The following is a 20,709-nucleotide window of genomic DNA, read 5'->3' as shown; positions in this document are numbered from 1 at the left end:
CTTGAGATTTAATGATTGTCGACAAAAAGTATAAATTTATACAGTGTAGCCTCTCTTTGTTTTATAATAATATGTAAGAGTGAATGCTTAAATAAATATATAATATATACTTGCTTTTTACCAAAAAAATAAAGTACTTTTATCATTTACAATATCCCATTGTATATTTATCGTAAGAATGCAGAACGTCTATAACACTGCTTACTGAATGTCTCAATGTCATACACAAGGCTTATATTAAGCAGGCACCCAGACTTTTGACATGTTATATTCCTTTAACATTCAAATGATATCAATTTACAATTTTTGAATTTGTGGCCCTTTCGACAAACATGCATGGCACACAAACATCTGTGCACATAAAATTGTTAAGGCACCAGTGAGCGACGGGCTAAGAATGGCAAAACATCAAATGTCGGTCAAAAGGCTGTTAAGACGGACCATATCACTCCTCTGATTGGAGTTACAATAGCTATTCAAGACACAGTGTATGTATTGGGATAAACTGCATATGAGATAGAGAGTTCAAGTGGGGGAAATGTTCACTCCGTGAACAAAAATGTGACCATTTACAATTTTGCAAATTGAGTTTGTGGGCCCTTTTTTGTTAATAAAAAAGCAATATATTCTTAACTCCCTTAACAGCATGATGTCTTCTATCAGTGGAGTTCTACCCAGAGGCAAGCCTTCATCACCTGCTGAGAGAAATGAATTTATTTATTGACTATTATTTCAGAAGTGGATATCAGTATCATGAGATAAAAGGATTTTTGACAGCACTACATCAAACCATTATTAGCGTGAGACAGATTAAATGTATCTTGCAAAATAGAGGGCTGAGACGATGACTACCACTAACTGCTGATCGGTATGAGATTTAATACAATCACAATTTAACCCTTGCCTTTAAGCTTTTTTTGTGTTTCACTGTTTACCAGGGGGGATTACCACAGTGGATAGGTATGTGACACGATAAAGGGAAATGAGTCGGATGTTGCTAATATGGATTTTGAGAACTTGGCAAAGAAAGTGTTAAAATTCTTTCGTTTTGTATTGTTTTTAGCGACTAATAAATTGAGGTAACTTGGCAAAGAAAAGCTGTATCAACATGGGGTTTCAGTTTTTGAGTGAAAGCTCTAAATGTCCTCTTCTAGAAACATGTGTAAATCTCATTTTCGACCAGGTTCGACATGTGACTCATTCCCCTTAATCATGTCACATATGGTCTCCTCTTTTAGGGCCATTCTTCAGAAAATGAAACTAATTTGAATAAAATCAAATTGTAGGTATCATTTATTTTTAAACATTTTTGTGACAAGTACAGTTCAAAGTTTTAAGAACTGTAATTTTCATGAAAAATTAATCGCTGAATGCCCTAATTTGCATAAATTAATATAATTGTTAGTTTTTGGTCTAAAAGTAGTGATAGGCTGTACAGCCCAAAAATAAGGGTGATGTTTCAAAAAGCTTAGGGTACCAGCTGAATTGAAGCAGCTAATCCTCCTGAGCATTTTGACACCTTAAAAAAAATCAGTTGAAAAATGAGACAGTGCCGACCAATAAAATGAGACAGTGGCGTGATAGAATTGCCGTCTTCCCCTACCTCACTCTTCTTGTAAGGAAAGTGTGGTGTTTTCTAGCTTCCAGCATGCGCTCTGAAGAACTTTTCTCGACTGCTGGAGACATCTTGCGGCCTAAGAATGTAGGCTCTCTTGTGGAGAATATCCACACTATGGAAAACTTTCCTGCTGATGATTCCAAGAGTCTGGATCTGAATCAGACTCTGAATCTTAAGAATAATATGCAACATTTTAGTTATATTTCAGTTTAGCCTGATCACAGTCTTTTTCTAATGAGAAAGGATAACATTTTAGTTCACTTCACGTCCTGAAACGGCTTGTGAAAAGAAAAACTTGCCAAACAAACTATTAAAAAGTCAAGAATAATATGTATCACTTATATTAGTTGCATCAAATTTGTTTATTTTGTGCGCCATCAAGATCCCAACTTTTTTTCTTGATTTTTGTAATGTAACCATTTGGTACTTCAAAAACATGCAAAATGCAGACCTGCTCAGATGATGATATCGTGCGATGATATGCACCCCAAAGTTTATCATTTGTAAGAAAGGCTCAGAGGTTGAAATTTGTTAAGCTGAACAAGGGCGCTGTGCATACTCATATTGTACATGTGAGTTGTTGGTGTCAATATGTACCAATATGATTTGTTCGAGAAAATTTTTTTGTATCACAACCCCCCTTAATTATTTGTGTACATAATAAGAAAGACTGGACCTTAACGTCTTGCTTTGTCGACGTTGGATCTTGAGATTTGATGATTGTCGACAAAAAGTTCTACTCGCCAACACCCCTAGACATACTAGTTTTTCCTTTTAATTAATATGCTGATAGCTGGTTATTTCAATGGTTAAATTTATGACAGTGTAGCCTATTTTGTTTTATAATAATATGTAAAAGTGAATGCTTAAAATAAATATGTAATATATACTTGCTTTTTACCAAAAAAATAAAGTACTTTTATCATTTACAATATCCCATTGTATATTTATCGTAAGAATGCAGAACGTCTATAACACTGCTTACTGATTGTCTCATTGTTCCCAGTGCCTGCTTATTTCAAGGCTTGAATGCAGAGCACACACCACTCCACTGATTGGCTACTTGCACAATCTGCCAATAGTCATCAATAATATTATACCCCAAACAGTTGACAAATGTAGACGGCCTGTGTATCCAGGTTGTTAATACAGAGCACACACCACTCCACTAAGGGGCAATAGCCGTTAAGGGTAGCGCTAGAACTAAACACGCCAGTGTCCGCAGGGACCCCGAACTTGAAGAAAATTTAAAAACAGGGGGTCCGAACTCTATTTTGGTGGGTCCGGTGCCCCAAAAAGCAACCTAGTGCTACCTTGTCATTAATAATATTGTGTATCCCAAACAGTTGACAAATGTTAATGGCCTGTGTATACAGTCAAAAAGGTTGTTAATACAGAGCACACACTACTCCACTGAGTGGCTGCTCACACGATTTGTCAATAGTTGTTAAAAATATTATACCTTAGGGCTCATATTGAAATACCCTACCACGTTTTCACACAGAAAAAAGGCAGGATTCCCCTCGCTAAGCGCGCGCCTCAGGAAAGCTCGTTCATAAAACGGATGGATTATATGCATCAGTGATACACCCTGCCCAGGATTTTAACAAAAGGCGGCTAGCACAGGAAAGCTGCAGGATGGCGCACACCTTCCTGTGTAAGGGAATTTCAATATGAGCCCTTAAAAGCTCTCAAACAGTTGACATAATGTTGACAGCCTGTGTATACAGTCAAAAGGTTGTTAATACTGAGCACATACCACTCCACTGAGTGGCTGCTCAAATGATCTGCCAATAGTTGTCATCATTAAACCCAAACAGTTGACATATGTAGACGGCCTGTGTTTACAGCCAAAAGCTGTTAAAACAGAGCACACACCACTCTACTGAGTGGTTCTCACACAGTGTGCCAATAGTCGTCAATAGTATTATACCCCAAACAGTTGACAGCCTGTGTGTACCCCTGGTAACAAGAATTTTGATCAACCTTTTATAACTTTCTCAAAATATTTCAGTCATTTAACTTGTAATGCCAACAGAACTAATATCATAATATTTGGCTGCAAGCAATTACAATGAAGGCACACTTTCTATCGGTCAAATACAGCATGTCCCAAAAGTCTCTCTACTATTTCACAGCCTTGTATCTCATCAAAGCTTTTTTTTCCATAATACAGACAAAAACTTTGAGAGGAAAACATTTGCAGATTGTGCAATTTGAAAATGTGATTTTCTAGAATGCTTAACTTGCTATTATTAAACAGTGGAATAATAGAAAATGTAATACCTAAAATAATTATTGATGTGTTTTCTCTCAAATTCTCTGATCATATATAGGCCCTAAATCTCAGTCAGAAATAGTAAGAGACTTTTGACACACCCTGTATGTTTATAATGTGAATGAATGTTTCAACTCTATACTCTTAGTTTCCTTCGCAGTTTGCCCTGTACTTCCAACATGCAAAGATACCTCAAAAGCCACTCCCTTCCTGTGGCATGTGCCGGAGACTTCCTCGCAGAAGTAGACATCAGCTTCTGTGCGTAGCGTGATATTGCTTCCAGCGAGGCTGTCAGGAATGTTCAGAGTTGTATTTGGCGTCTCCTCAAGTGATGTCAACTTTCCGTAGTACGGACTGATTGCTGAGATTGACTCTTTTGCAGAATCTATGAATGAAGAAAATTATAAAAGAAATAAAATCTTAATTAAACTTGCAAATTTGCGGATATTTACTGATGGTCAATTTACTGGAAAAGTGGGGAATTCATGGAGCTATATATTTCCTAGGAAATGTTGATATTTGGAGGGAAATTTTGCTTGAATTAGTCTCCTCCACAGCCAGTTTGAGTCCGCTTGCTCACCACACAAACCATCCGTCCACTTTTTGATTGGCTAAAATAAAATTAAGTCATGTCATGAAGCACAAACTTCTTTAAACAGGCTTTCAATACTTTTATGACCATAGTCACATGCACTAATTGTATATCAAACTCAGACGTACACCTGTAGGACAAATGTTAGATCTAACAGCCAATTAGAAATGGTGTTTGTACATTAAAATTATCAGGCAGTTTTGTGTGGAGTGAGCGGAATCAAACTGGCGGAGGAGAAGGCTACATTTTGATATACACAAGGAATAGTGGGAAATTTGCAATCTTAGTTGAAAATTGGTATATCTACCCGAAAAAAAAAAAAAAAAAAAAAGTCCTGGCCTGTGTTGTAGTTGCATTATTTTGCTGCTGATATCAAATAGGTTTTACCACACATGCCATATATCAAGGAGCTTATTATATTGTGATTCAAGACCATAATAGATTCCACCTGTTTAGGTCAATTATGACTACTTCCAATAATAAACAAGTTTATAGCATGTAAATAAAGTACAGTAATCTCACCTTGTGCATAAACTTGCCAGGCAGTGGGTGCTCCCTCTGTTAATTCACAGCCTTCAGGTAGACTAATGAGAAGATTGACAGTGACATCTGCACCTGGTATAATATCTACCTCATCAACGGTTACAATTGGTGATCGTGCAGAAACTAACTTCTTGACTTTCTGTGCAGATGTAGGCTTAGCAGCTGCTTTGGTTGGGAACACAACTTTCAGCTATAAGGAAACAACAAAATCAATATAAACATTAATCCTACTACCAAGTCAAAATCTAAGTTTCAACGACAGCGAGTAATATCGACATCCAAGTTTCCCTCAGTGTAAAAAAATAAAAAAAAAAAATTGATTGGTGTATAGAGTGTGTTATGTAACACAATGTGCTATACCAGTTGAAATCCATATACCCTCTATGGAAGACCTGACCTTAATCTACCACACAGTGTATATTTCAAATGTGAGAGAGATTAAGGTCATGTCTCTTCATTATGGGTGTATGGATTTCAACTGGAATAGCCCGATATGATCTACTCAGGCAAAATGTGGCAAATGTAAAATTGAGAAATGAAGCAATACTAGGGAGCCCAAACCAAGCAAAATACCACGCATTGAAGAGGTACAGATAGCCATATGTTTACCAATCTAGTGTTTACAAGAGAAAAAAACATGATTGCCCTTTGAAAAAGCAGAGCCCCGGTACAACCCTGCCATTTTTTCCCTTGAATAAATCGAAACTAACCTCTTGCACAGATTGTGAATCTAGATCCAACACTCTAACTGCGTTGCTGTTAGTATCAGCTATGTAGATCTTCTTCCCATCTGGTGATACACACAGTCCCCCTGGCTCGTTGAACTGTACAACATCTAGCGGAGCGCCATCTACTTTTCCAGATTGGCCGCATCCTGCGACAGTTGTGCACGTCTTCGTAACAGGATCAACAGATTTGATCTGCAAAACAATATTACATATTTTCTCACAGTTGTTTTCCCTTATGGTTTTGGTTCATTCTAATCTACATGGTAGTAGCAGAGTAGCAAATGTCATGGAAATTTAACCTCACTGTTGACCATAACTTTAGCATTAATTTACAAAACAGCTCCTGGGAGGATTCTTGTTTATATAGAAGATTTTTGTGGACTACAAGGTTTTCCTATTTCAACATGAGGAAGCATCATCAAAGCACTGTTTTCACTACAAAATTAAACAAAAAAACAAAACCTGTCTTCATTTTCATGTTAACTGTTCCTGCCCATGCACACAAGCAGTGTGTTTTTCCTCACACATTTGGGACAGCACTTTTAAGGAAGGAAGGAAAGAAGGGAGGAAAGGAAAGGAGGGAGTACTGCTGAACAGTGGTGTAGATTTCTTTTTGACATTGGGAGGGATGGGGTTGGAAAAAATTTCTTGAAGTATAGTGAATTCAGCACCTTTTGGCGACCTAATAAGTTTATTGTACAAATGCGTGTGGATATTTTTGCCATTTTGGAGCTAAACTGTTGAAATATGGTGCAAAAATGGAATAACTTCGCACGAAGCGCATAAAAATTTGCACTTTTGGGGGCTAAAATGGCCAAATATGAGGTTAATTTGGTCAGAAACACACATACAGGTGTCAACATGGGGGGGGGTGATTGTATGGACCATCCCCCCGGCAAAATATTTGGGGGACTTATCCCACCCTCCCCGGGATCTACGCCTATGCTGCTGAATTTAGGTTTCTTCAATTCCCTTTTCTGATGCTGTCATGCCATTGCAGATATTGTAACTACACACTTTGTGGCTTTCAAATGCGCCGTCACAATGTGCACATCGGCATGATGTCAAATGATGACATGTTAGGTCAACCCCAATGACTTCTGGGATTTACCGAAAAGGTCAATCACATTCTTATGAATCCATTACATCTCATACCTTTAGAGTAGGTATCGACAAAAGCACTTTTGCCGATTGTCGACAAGAGCTTTGCATGTATCGACAAAAAGTAAACAAAAACTTTGGCTAAGAAAGCTCGAAAAGTTTATCCTTACAAAAATTTACCAAGGTATTTTCGGGATCTCTTATTCTTTACATCTTTGTCATCATTTCCCTGACGTTCTCGTCGTGTTTCTTTAGGGTTTTCATTGTGACTTTTTCGATCTATCGCACATACTGGCAATTTTCGCAATCACGCAACATTGGCAAACAGGGAAAGTCCCTGATGATCAACTGATGACGTCATTATATTTATTGAAACAAGCACACTGATTGGGTAGCCTATTTAAGTGAAATGGGTAAAATATGAGCCAATCACAGACGCTGTTTATTTGCGATTTGACCTTTCACACAATGTTTTTTTTTATCTCTGTATTACTTGATCGGCTGTTAGCCTGTTAACACCGTGACATGACAGATGAATACAAAAGTATTTTTCAACTCACAAAACAGTCACATGCTCGGAATAATGCACACGCTCTCCATATTTGGGGAAATGGGCGGAGTTCAGAGCAAGTTGCGTGATGAAGCGGATTAATATTGGTTATTTACCAATTTGTGATTCGGCACTTCTGATGTTTACATTTAGTGACTGAAAAAAGCGAAATCATCAGGTTGGCAGATCATGTTTGTATCATACTTTTTTATATTTTAGCTCAAAATCTAGCATATTTAACTCATTAAAATGTGATAACTTTCACAACTCTTGCCTGGATTTCTAAAAATGGGCCAATCATTCTTTGCAATTGCATATCGCTTTCATGGTATTCCCGCAGCGTGTTGTGCCGTTGTGTAGGCTGCAGAATTTTCAACCGGATTGTCGAAAAATATGCCAGGTTTGTGGGACGATTTTGGTGGTTATTAATTAGGCCTGATTGTCGCCATCGGCTTTTTAATTTTGTCGATTGTCGACAATGAAAATGCTTGCCGATATCAGCACTACATACCTTGTGATTGTACGAATCTGCTACATATAGCCTCTGATCACGCGTCTATTCCATGCCACACCAAGAGGATGCTGCAGTTTCACATCATAGCCTTTACCATCTTCATCGCCAAATGCAAATAAATTCTGCAAAGAAGTAAATGTTCAAAATTATTTAACATGTACAATAGCATCTATAATTTAGGTTAAAAAGAGACAATGATGTTTTGAGAGCATTACTTGCCTTCCATCCAAAAATGCTGAAGGAATGGGACGGTCTTTCTCAAAACTGCCTTCATTAGAGCAGTTCAAGAAGGCAATCACATTGCTCTCAGCAGTCCAGCATCTCCATATACTTTTAACTGGCTTTGACGAGAATCAGCGTAGAAGTAGAAGAACAGCCCTTACAACATATGATATAGTACCTTTTACTAAGGTAAAGACAACAAGTGTGGGCAAGCACTACTTGTCACAAGCACTGCAAATGATATAATGAAGCAGACAGCAAAAATGACAAGCATGGAATGAAAAGAAATTAGAATAAGAATAAAGTATTCATAGGGAAAAATCAATTAGGTGAGATAAACAGACACATGCAAGTACAAAAGGCCAACTGGGTCAAAAAGGCAAAAACAAATCTATGGTCAGCCACTCTAATCAAAAGACCAGAAGTAACAAAGAAATTCTTGTTCAGACTCATCCTTTATGATAAACTTCTCAATTTTAGATTGTAAGATCAAGTACTGTTTTCACCTGTAACAGCTATTTTTTAAAATCTTTCAACAGCCATAGTGTTACTTGCTTATGATTTATTAACAAAACTCACAATATAAAAGATGGCTGATTTTATGATAAATATTTTTAAACACCAAAAAGGACAAAACAAAACGAACACAAACAACACAAAACAACAATGACACAGACAAAAGGATAAGATTCCCATGTTATTTTCATCAGGTGCAGAATGAGAAAAAAATAGTTAAAAAAAGAGGAAATGCAAATAAAAACAGATTGGGAGGGCCTGTAACAGCTAATGAAAATCCATACATTGTTTCTGCACAAGGATCTATTTGGCTTTGAGCTGATGGCATGCCCATACAGAAACTTACCATTTACACTGGTCACAATATTTAATTATTGGCATATAGGTGTCAAAGGACTGAATATTGATGGCTCCAACAGCAAAAAGACGTGTATATCTCCGTTGATTTAGCTGAAGTATGTATGACTGCCTCAGATATGCACTCGAATAAAGCATGTAGAGTACGCCAAGTAAATTCATATCGCAGGCACTTATACACAGAGCAGCAAATGAAAAACGTCTTTCTGCTGACGACGCCTTCAATAATTACCATCTTGAATCAACAAAACAATATATAAACAAATCACAAAAAGTAATTACCCCCTTTATTACGAGAAAATAACTCAAATACCTCAAAATATTTTGCCATGGTAACTCTTTGAATGAAAAAGATGCAGCATTGCAGATTAAAAAGTTGCACTAAAAAGCTACCCAAGCCAGCGTACCATTACAGTCTCATTGGTCAAGGATGACCTGTAGTGACCAGTGATGACCAGACACTTTAGCAATAAAAGCATCATTTTCAATGGGTTTAGGTGCAGCTTTTAAATATGCACCCATTTCATTGGCAGGGTCACCATGGCAACAAATTATGAGCTATTAAAACAAATGAGGCATCACCAGCAATGAATACAAGCACTGACATAATTTCCTGAAACTGCTTTAACATTTCCTGAAAATGTGTATTTCCCTAGATATTTGTATAGGGAAGATCCAAGCAAAATTTCCTGAAGATTTACATCCCTACATCACAATTGCAAAGCAATATGGATTTTCTTATTGCTATTTCAGTTTTAAAATTTGTTGAATAGATTTTGAGTTACTATCTCATGATGGGGGAGGGGGAATTACTTTATGTAATGTGGTTATAACGCTCACCATTGGATCTCTCTCTCCACCAACCAAAGCCTTCACAGCGCCATCTTTGAATGAAATTGTCCGAACTGTGCTGCTTTCACTGTCGGCTAAAAACAGACAGTTGAGGGTGTCTTCATTCGCTGCTGATATTCCCGATGGCTGAGCAAAGGCTGCCTTGTGTGGATACGAGTTGTTCCTGTTCTCCTCTTTACCGCTGCCAGCGTACGCCATACAGGTGCCCTCTCTGTGAAATCTGATACATGCAAACACAGAAGTAACCATTTTTGAATATTGTAACTCAGGTGAACTCAATATTTAAGTTGACGAGACAAAGAACAAGCCACATAGAAGTACGTATGTGGGGTTTTTTATACAGTGGATTTAAACACAAATAGCATCATCAAAAGATAGCTCTGCTAGCAAGTTACAACTAAAAAATTTAAGCATTCATCCAAACAAACCATCCCTTACTTTTTAATTCCCTTCAGTTTAACACTTCCTACTATAATATACATTACAGCCCTTATCTGGGGATTTCCTACATATCCAAGATATACCGCATGGTATTTAATTATTAACAACTAAGTTTTGGGTGAATTCAAAAACTATTTATGAGGAATAATCATTGTTTATTAAGTAATTGTAATATGTTTTTCCTTACCCTTATATACAATCCCTTACCTACAAGTCTAAGCTGGCTGCCATTGTACTATGCTCAACTGGAAACTGACCTTTTTGGTAAATTCCAAAACTCCTTGTAGACCTGATAAGCACATCATTTAGCGAACAATATTGTTACTGCGCATTGCAAGTCAAATGATGACTAACCGCAAGGAATTATGGGATTTACCAAAAACTGGCACTCAGAAGATAATAACATGACCATGTATACTCACATTTCTTTGAGCCATGTGCCATCTTCAAAGAACAGTCCCCATATGGTGTGGGTACCTGCCATAGCAATGAACATGATATTTCTGTTAGGTCCGCCAAACTCCAGATCCCACGGTGAGCTCAACTCTTGATCTGTCCACCTTCCTCCACCCACTTTGCCATCCAGCATCTGCCCTGTACCAGCAATAGTTGACACAACCTTCTGACGGAAATCAATCTGTGTGTACAATATGAATGATATAATAAGTTCACCTCAAAACACATATTTTGTAATGGTTCAACCTCTTGCATCTGGGCAAGCATTATTTGTGTATCTGCAAATATTACTCAAGGTGTATAATACTATAGATGGTATTTGAGTGCTATACAACATTATTTATTATACTTCAGAGCAAGACATTAATTTTAGTGTCAAAGAATTAGAATGTGTTTCTATGATTAGTACAAAAAAGGTCTAGAAAAGGAAGGTTGGACTTTAGATTGGTTTCTGTTGCAGATTCATCATGGGAAATGCCAGACTTCTTGGGTAATGTATATTTGGACACATGTTACAAATTATTTAAACATGTTACAGAACAACAACAAAATACTTAGTTAGCACTGACCTTTTACATTTTTGGGTTGAACTTAAACTATTAAGGATGGGGGCATTAGATCTTTTTTTTCTACACAAACATGTGTAGCAAAACTTTAAATTATCTGTGAATGAATGTTTCCTTCATACCCCGTATTTAAATATAACAGGAATTCATAATAATTACCATAATAATTACCACATATAGGCTGCAGGGATCCCATACAAATTATTATTATGCATTATACAGCTAGCAACTGACAAGAGAAAAGATGTACTCTGTTTATTTTAGTATATACTTTACCTTTCTTATTGTATGATTCTCAGTATCAGCTACAAAGAGGTCACCATTTCTCCACACCATTCCTTGAGGTGAATGAAAGCGTGCATCCTCAAAGCTGCCATCTTTGTAACCTATATCTGGACCTCCAATGCAGTGTTCAACAACGCCCTCCAACGACAGCAAAAGTATACGATTATGCCCGCTGTCCGCCACTGCAATCTTATCTCCCTCCTGAGTGAGTTCCACTTTACCGGGTACAGCAATGGAGACTCCGGTAAGGAATCTTTAGACGGTTTCAACGGCAGACTATGATCGCTTATCAGCCCGCGGGCTTTGTAAAATTCAAGCGCCACATCGCATATCATCATTGAAAGCTCTCGATTGCCTTCTCCCATGAGAGGCACCAAGTAGTCACCTGTGGGACCTACAAAAAGTAGCGTTGGCCAACACTGTATTTTTAAATCATCCCACATTGTCATATCACCGTCATTAACTACTGGATGTGATATATTGTACCTTAGCACCGCATTCAGGATATTCCCAGAGTCTTTCTCATTGTCAAACTTCGCAGAGTGCACTCCGACAACCGCCACACCGTCCTGTATGGAGTAGCGTTCCTCGATAGCTTCTAGGTCTGGTAGAATATGCATACAATTGATGCAACAGTAGGTGAAGAAGTCTAGGATGACAAGTTTGCCCTTCAGGTTCCCTTGTAGACTTAGTGGTTCACTGGTATTGAACCATTCCAGACCTAGTTGATAAATGGAATAAGAAAGCAAATAAATCAATTATCATTTACACAAAAAAATTGTCGCACATTTCACAACCAGGTTTTACAGTTGTGCGTCGGACCGGACGTAGAGTCTTTGAAGGCTCTACGCGGTGTAACTGCGAAAAAGCATTGATGTCACTTCCGAACTTGAGGTGAACCAAATTTGTAGTGCTTCGTGATACGGCCCAGGAATGGATGGATGAGCTTCCTTCACCAGTCTCACTCGAACCTGATAATGATATTGATACCGGTACTTGTGAAATAATGTAATGTGCGGGTGCACTAGTGTGCATGTAATATTTTTGTTGTGCATGTAGCTTTTCAAACCTGCATGTACATGTGCATCTAAAAAGCTTTTTTCTTTCCTGGCCCTGGCTGACACAAGGGTAAGCTGAAGGTACTCCTCTCATGATCGAGAATTAGATGTTTTGCCTATAGCAGAATAGCTGTTTTCACTTGTTTTGAAAAAGTTGTTTTAACCTTGTTTTTTTACCCCATAATTTCCCTCATTTATCAAAGCCCTGCCACCCTTTCAATACATTAACACTCCCGGGCTGGGGGTGGGGGGGATTTACTCAAGTTTGATTTTAGGTTATGTTTTTTGAGGTGGGCACCCAAAAATTTTTCTCTTCTTATTCCTATATTTTTGCTAAAATCCTTCATGAAGAAATGGTTTTGATCTTATTTTGAAGATAAATTATTAATTTAATGAAATAATAACAAATACAGTTGAACAAATGTATTAATTAATTACTACAGCTTAATTAAGTTAATTAGTCAGGGGTGGAGCCGGTAGAGGAGGAGCTCTGTGTTAGTGTGTAATTCCAATGGGAAGTTGGTGTTCATTAATAAAATTTATGCACTTTGTTGCCTAGTAGAAGTAAAAATGCATTTGCATAATGTTAATCTTATTTTTTAACTTTCTATTCTATAATTGCCTACATAATCTTAATAAACTTAGTAATTAAGGATTTAACGAGCTTTTAATTAATGCAGTGGAATATGTGTCATGCAATACAATGGCCTGTAAATTTTGCAAATCATGAAAAAAGGAATGAAAATAAATTTCCTCTGTCATAAATAGATCTTTTTAAATTGTTTTATCTTTGAAATATAAATCTTTTCAAAGGAGATTATTACAGTCAAAGGATTTAATCTGATGACATATTGATCTCTGGTTATTGTTAAATATTTTATTGATGTAGGCTAATTAATGTACAATTGTACATGGACCATTGTTACAAATTATTCACTGTATATTTTGGAACACCCTGTATGGGAATTGGATACTTAAATGTGATATTATAATATATAGCAATTCTTTAAACTATAATATATTTTCCAAATTTAATGTGCATTTGCTTACAATTAATGGCCCCTAGGGAAATTTAACATTAAATTAAACAATTTAAAATATAGCTTTTTTCACACCTTGTATAACACAATAGGCTTAACAAATATATTACAAACTATATTTAATGAAAGGACTAATTGTGTACATTCTAAATATCAAGTTCATTTTCAAATTTAATATACTACCGGTATGTAGAAATATGGGAGTGGTAAAGAAATGTAATTTTTTAGGTATTTTTCAGTGGAATCACCCTGTATATTTTTTGGCACACCCTGTATATCCACTCAAACATTACAGATTTGCAATCCTGACAATATATGCTTTCTAAAAATGTATACTTTCCCCTAAAAGGAGCCGGGCTAGATGATATTGCTCCTAAATTCCTGAAAGATGGGGCTTACCAACTCACTCCTTTAATTACTCATATTGTCAACTTATCTTTGGTCTCGGTACTTTTCCGGACGATATGAAGTCTGCCAAGATCATCCCTTTGTTTAAAAAGAAAAGCAGGCTTGATGTAGGGAATTATCGTCCGGTGAGCATACTGAGTTGTGTTTCCAAAATCCTTGAAAAAGTGTTTACATCCAAGTTGAAGAATATCTCTGTTCAGCAAATTTATTATATCAATACCAATCTGGTTTTCGGTCAGGGTACTCAACCGAATCTTGTCTAATTTACTTGACTGATTTTATTAGGTCTCAAATTTCTGAGGGAAAATTAGTTGGGATGCTATTGCTGGACGTACAAAAAGCGTTCGATAGCGTTAATCATCATATCCTGTGTAAGAAACTTCAGGCTATGGGAATTGACCCCACTTGGTTCATTTCTTATTTATCAAACAGGCAGCAGCTTGTGTGCATCGATGGTATTAATTCCAGTCTTAGGCAGCTCTCCTGTGGTGTTCCACAGGGGCGTTTGCTGGGACCATTGCTTTATCTCTGCTATAGCAACGACATGGAAACATCGGTGCACAATAAGCTTCTTTTGTACGCCGATGATAGTGTGATTATCTCATCCCATAAGGATCCTGAGGTCATTTCTCATAGTCTGAGTTCTGATTTATCTTCTTGCAATAACTGGTTGATTAATAACAAGTTGTCTCTTCATGTGGGAAAAACTGAGTGTATTCTATTCGGGACCAGATCAAAATTAGGCAAGGTCGGTGATTTTCAGATTTCCTATAATAATCAAACTATCAAAGCTCAAACGTCCATCAAATACTTGGGAGTGACACTTGACCAATACCTCTCTGGAGACATTATGGTTAGCTCTATAATTAACAAAGTTACTGGCAAACTCAAATTTCTTTACAGACATGTTCAATATCTCAATCAGAATTTACGGAAAAATCTCTGCTCTGCTCTTTTACAATGCCATATAGACTATTGTTGCACATCATGGTATTCAGGCCTTAACAAGCACTATCAACGCAAATTACAGATTATCCAAAATAAAATGGCTCGTTTCATTCTCAACTTGTCTCCCAGAGAGCATATTGGTCAGGTACACTTGGATTCCATTAAGCTTTTGAAAATCCATGATAGAGTCAAACAACTCCGACTCAATCACATGTTCAATATTTTCTATGCAATGGGTCCCTCTTACTTTGATCAGTTTTTCACTAAAACCACTGTCACTCACACTCACCGTACCAGATCTAGCTCACATAATTTCCATGTCCCCAGAGTCAGTGGCCTTGCTTCCAACTCCTTCTTTTATCAGGGTACCCTTGACTGGAATTCTTTACCTATTCACATCAGGTCTATCACCAACAAGAATTCCTTCAAATCCCATGTCAAAACCCATTTATCTTTAACCTCAATGAACCAGGAAATGGCTGAATATGTTTAACTTATTTCTCTTTTGTCCCCTCTTTTGTGGCTCTGTTTTCATCTCCCTTTTGCAGGCACCTTTTCATTTTGGACCCCATTGGAAATAAGTTGGCATATTTAGCCAACTTTATGGGTTATCCTGGCTCATTGACTTGGTTGTGTGTTTCTTGTGATGATGATTGATTGCATATTTGTTATTTTCTGTATTGTTGTCAATTTTGCCAAATAATAAATAAATAAATAAATAAATAAATACTTTTACATAGTTTGGGTGAAAACTTATTGAAATATAATCAGAAATACAAACTAGATGCCACAGTAATGTGTTTTACCAAACACGAATATCTATGCCCGTGACCACACCTAACCCCTTTCCCCTAAATAAACGAAAAATTGGTGAGCACCATGTGAAAGCACTTGTTTTAAGCTTTCATTTGATATACATGTAATGTTCATTACACTGGACTGGCCCACACTCTCTCTAATACCCTACCAAGCCTTCACTCTCATTTATACCCCCATCAGACCACCACTCTCTCTAAAACACCACCAGACTGGGCCACAATCTCTCTTATACCCCATCAGAACCCTCAATCTCTCTTATACTCCACCAGATCATCACTCTCTCTGAAACACCACAAGACTGGACCACACTCTCTCTAATACCCACCAGACCCTCACTCTCTCTAATACCCCACCAGACACTCACTCTCTCTTATACCCCATCAGACACTCACTCGCTCTAAAACATCACCAGACTGACCCATACTCTCTCTAATCTAATACCCCATCAAGCCTTCACTCTCTCTTATACTGCATCAGGCCCTCACACTCTCTAAAACACCACCAGACTGGACCACACTCTCTCTAATATCCCATCCCTTAATCAACCACACCCCTTGAATATGACAACCTTTTGAGGTGGTCCAAAATCAAAAATCAAAATGCCTACACATTCCCTTTTAAGGGAGTTTTTGTCAAGTGATCAATTTCCTTGACGTACGATTCAGACCTTTATCATTGCAAACACGGAAAATACTACCTATTGCGCTACACTGTGTTAATAAGTCGTACCTATTTTGCTTTTTAAACCCTTTAGACTTTGACCTCTGGGGATGCGGCTAACATAGAATACATCTAGGGTCATGGGTCATCATTGTACCAAGTATGAACCCTGAGGGCGCTGTAGTTCCTGAGCTAGAGCTGTTTGAAATTTTACACATATTGCCCCCTGTAGCCCATGACCTTTGACCTCTGGGGTCGATGTTACTGCAGAAAATATCTAAGGGTCATGGGCCATCGTTGTACCGAGTATGAACCCTGAGGGCGCTATAGTTCTTGAGCTAAAGCTGTTTTAAAAGTTTACACATATTACTCCCTGTAGCCTATGACCTTTGACCTCTGGGGTCGTGGTTACCATAGGTTACATTTAGGGGTCATGGGTCATCATTATACTAAGTATGAACCCTGAGGGCGCTATAGTTCTTGAGCTAGAGCTGTTTGAAATTTTACACATATTGCCCCCCTGTAGCCCATGACCTTTGACCTCTGGGGTCGGGGGTACCCTAGGAAATTTTTAGGGGTCATGGGCCATCATTATACCAAGTATGGGCCCCGAGGCTACTTTAGTTCTTGAGCTAGAGGAGTGCAAAGAAGTGGTCTTAAGGAGAAGGAGGAGAAGGCGAAGACGAAGGAGAAGACTAAACACAACAAATACAATATCTATGCCCCGTTGCACGGGCATAGATAACAAGGCGGTTCTCGAACCACGAGTCTCGCCTGCTTTTGCGACCACCTGCTTTTTCAATTACATTTGGTAGAGGTAAATAAATTTGGCGGTTATCGGCTGGGCACGATTATCTGGCTGATGGTGACTGTACCCACCAAGTGTCATGCCCATGCAACAGTTTTTACTAATTTGACCTCAGATGACCCCTGGTGACCTCGAAATGACCTTCCAAAAATTAGGCTTAAAATGTTGACTGTACCCACCAAGTTTCATGCCCATACGACTGTTTTTACTAATTTGACCTCAAATGACCCCTGGTGACCTCAAAATGACCTTCCAAAAATTTGGCTTAAAATGTTGACTGTACCCACCAAGTTTCATGCCCATACGATTGTTTTTACTACTTTGACCCCAAATGACCCGTGACCTCGAAATGACCTTCCAAAAATTTGGCTTTAAATGTTGACTGTACCCACCAAGTTTTATGCCCATCCAACAGTTTTTACTAATTTGACCTCAGATGACCCCTGGTGACCTTGAAATGACCTTCCAAAAATGTGGCTTTAAATGTTGACTGTACCCACCAAGTTTCATGCCCATACGACAGTTTTTACTAATTTGACCTCAGATGACCTCTGGTGACCTCGAAATGACCTTCCAAAATTTGGCTTTAAATGTTGAATGGACCCACCAAGTGTCATGGACATATGACAGTTTTTACTAATTTGACCTCAGATGACCCCTAGATGACCTCAGTGACCTTGACCCACTAACCAATACAAACCGCTTTTGTCTCGGGTCAAGATGCACCCACCCACCAAGTTTGAGGAACGTGCGACTCATAGTCTCCGAGGAAATAGGCGGAAAGCAAACTTTAACCAAAACTTTAACCAACTTTGTCACATACACACACACGCCCCTACACACCACCCCACATCTGCACGGAAAAGTGATTATATAGTCTCCTGCCTTATCAGGCGAGACAAAAATGAGTTGATTTTTGACAAATTGTAAGATGTGACACAATTGGGTCCCACCTCAAAAAACATGACCTTAGGCTTTAGTAGGTGTGTGCTGCTGAGAATTTGAAAGTGGACCCATAAATATACCAAATTTTCAAGAAATTTGGACCCATTGACATACCAAAATTCAAAAATTTTGGCCAAATTTAACCCTTATTGTCTTAGTTTTTACAAATTTTCCCAAATTTTTTTGGATAACTTCAAAATTTTGGCACGATTGAATTGGGCTATTTTTTGAGAAAATTTAAAAATTTTTGAAAAAAGGACCCATTCATATACCAAAAAGGGGTCATTGATATACCAAAAGGCCGAAAATGGTACCCATGATATTTGCAGCACGTCCCCAGATGGTCAAGTACTAAGTACCCCCCTGGGTTAAAACCAAAGTGTTTGGCAACTGTTTAAACTTGATACAAAAGTAAACCTTGATGCAACAGTAATAATTTAGTCCCTTATATACCGTGGGTGGTCTAAAGGAAAAGATCACCGATTCACCATTAAATATTATTTGATGCATTCACACGTGTATGCAGATGTGTCAAGCGACACCGTGCGCTCGGAATTGAAGTTGAGATTTATTTAACTTGCAAAAGCGACATTGTTTTTGCCTTCACATTGAATTATATTGATTGATCGGCTTGATTGACACGCTCTAAAAATGGAAACAAACATTGAGCATGCGTGAGAATAGCTTTTCTGCAAAAGTGATTGAGTATAAATTCAGCTTGATTTCTGGAGCACATCATGATCATGTGACCACATCATGTGATGAGTATTGTCAATCACACATTTTCAATGGAAAACTTCTTTAAGGGGGTACTACACCCATTGCATTTTTTTTTTTGCATTTTGTGAAGAAATGAGAAAGAAATTGGACAAAGTGGTATGCAAAATGAAGGCGCAAATCTTCTCGCTCAATTGGTGGCATCAGTATCAATGACGCGTACATGCTTCTAATGGTATAAGCCAAAAAGTGGTACATCACCGATGTTTTAAATTAAAATTCACTTCATTTTGGAAAGCTTACTATCAACGGATTTCGTTAAAATTTTGGATATGTGTTGCTAACACATTAGGGAAATAATGTTGATATGTAAAATGGGAATAAGTGGTCCCTGATTTCTTTTATGACTTCATGAACTTGGTGCTCCACAACTATCAAAAAACGAACCGGTTAAAATGCTTCTATTTTCAATGTTGAGCTATATTTTGTATTTGGAACTTGCGACACTATGTCACTGAAACTTAATTAAGCCATAGGTAACAGGTTACCACAATCACACTACAGCAATGTTGAAAAAGATTGTATTTTTTGTCACCTATACCACCATATTAGGTAGTTTTCCGTAAGCTTCATTTTTGTGATTTTGGTAACTATTTTATATTTATTTGCCCAATCCATCTCAACTAGGCAATCTAAATTGTACTCACCATTTACATCCCAAGGTATTTTAGTATATATATATCCACCTCACACATTTCCATTATATATCCAGTAACAGACAAAATATCAAAATTGATGCCTCATTATGACATGTATGATATCACAGACTATCACATGTATTCAAAATTGATGCCTGAATTTGACTTGAACCAATTGACCTTATAGCCTTTTTTAATCTCTTTTCCTAACAACACATTATAGAAGATACATACATGATGTAGTATTAAATTGTCTATGTGGAAGAGATTAGGCCTATTTAATTTATTCAGTGTTATAATCAGTGAGTACATTTCTATAGATAGTATAACAAAGGATTTAATGTATTCTATTCATGTATTCTACTTGGACATGTTCAATAGAATAAATTATGGTTTGTTATGAAACACACATCTCAGTTACCAGGATACAGTAAACAAAAAATATATAGGGCTAAAATGATTTTCTAAAATGATTTAAAACCACTTTGTATGTAGAGATATTTTATAAGTTCAGAACATGAGATGATGAACATATTTATATACTTCATAAATTTGCAACAAAAAAAAGAAGATGGGTACTGATGAAAATCAGGGTATTATATCGCCTTAATCAACTTTCAATCTTTTAATAGCCTCATCAGTCATCATCTCATAGCTGAGCTGAAACGAAAACAATTAACTTATGGTGACCACCCGAGCTATCAGGGTTCATAGTGTCAAGACCACAGTGAAATCAATGACTTTTAATGACTTTCAAATACACTTTTCAATGACTTTTTATTAAATCTCATACCTCGGATGTGTTGAACAGTATTGTTTGTACATCTTAATATAAGTACCAGTTATGTTTGTACCTCTTAATATAAGTACCAGTTAGTTTTACCCTATACAAATATACATTGATACTACAGCCTGCAGGTTCAGCTGCTGAATTCGGAAGGGTTACTCAACTAATCTACTGTTCTAATTTATCTAACGGGAAAGTATAA

General features: G+C 37.4%; 2 protein-coding genes across 2 annotated transcripts in view; one reads left to right on the top strand and one right to left on the bottom strand.

Moving 5' to 3' along the window:
* Positions 1–721: 721 nt before the first annotated feature.
* The window catches only part of LOC140147989 (coiled-coil domain-containing protein 172-like), a 55,486-nt gene continuing 35,498 nt past the window's right edge, over positions 722–20,709 (top strand). Inside the window, exon 1 of the mRNA XM_072169811.1 lies at positions 722–868. The gene's annotated coding sequence lies outside the window, so the exon portion shown is untranslated. The remainder of the gene's footprint in view (positions 869–20,709) is intronic.
* LOC140147986 (NHL repeat-containing protein 2-like) overlaps positions 3,003–20,709 on the bottom strand; it is a 29,217-nt gene continuing 11,510 nt past the window's right edge. Inside the window, 9 exon segments of the mRNA XM_072169806.1 lie at positions 3,003–4,281; positions 5,011–5,221; positions 5,742–5,951; positions 7,922–7,963; positions 7,966–8,046; positions 9,860–10,091; positions 10,735–10,949; positions 11,611–11,846; positions 11,849–12,340. Coding sequence (XP_072025907.1) covers positions 4,007–4,281; positions 5,011–5,221; positions 5,742–5,951; positions 7,922–7,963; positions 7,966–8,046; positions 9,860–10,091; positions 10,735–10,949; positions 11,611–11,846; positions 11,849–12,340 — 1,994 coding nt within the window. The 3' untranslated portion in view covers positions 3,003–4,006.

This window comes from Amphiura filiformis, chromosome 3, assembly GCF_039555335.1.
Source record: "Amphiura filiformis chromosome 3, Afil_fr2py, whole genome shotgun sequence".
Lineage (NCBI taxonomy): Eukaryota > Metazoa > Echinodermata > Ophiuroidea > Amphilepidida > Amphiuridae > Amphiura > Amphiura filiformis.
This window is presented reverse-complemented; position numbering and strand designations above follow the sequence as displayed.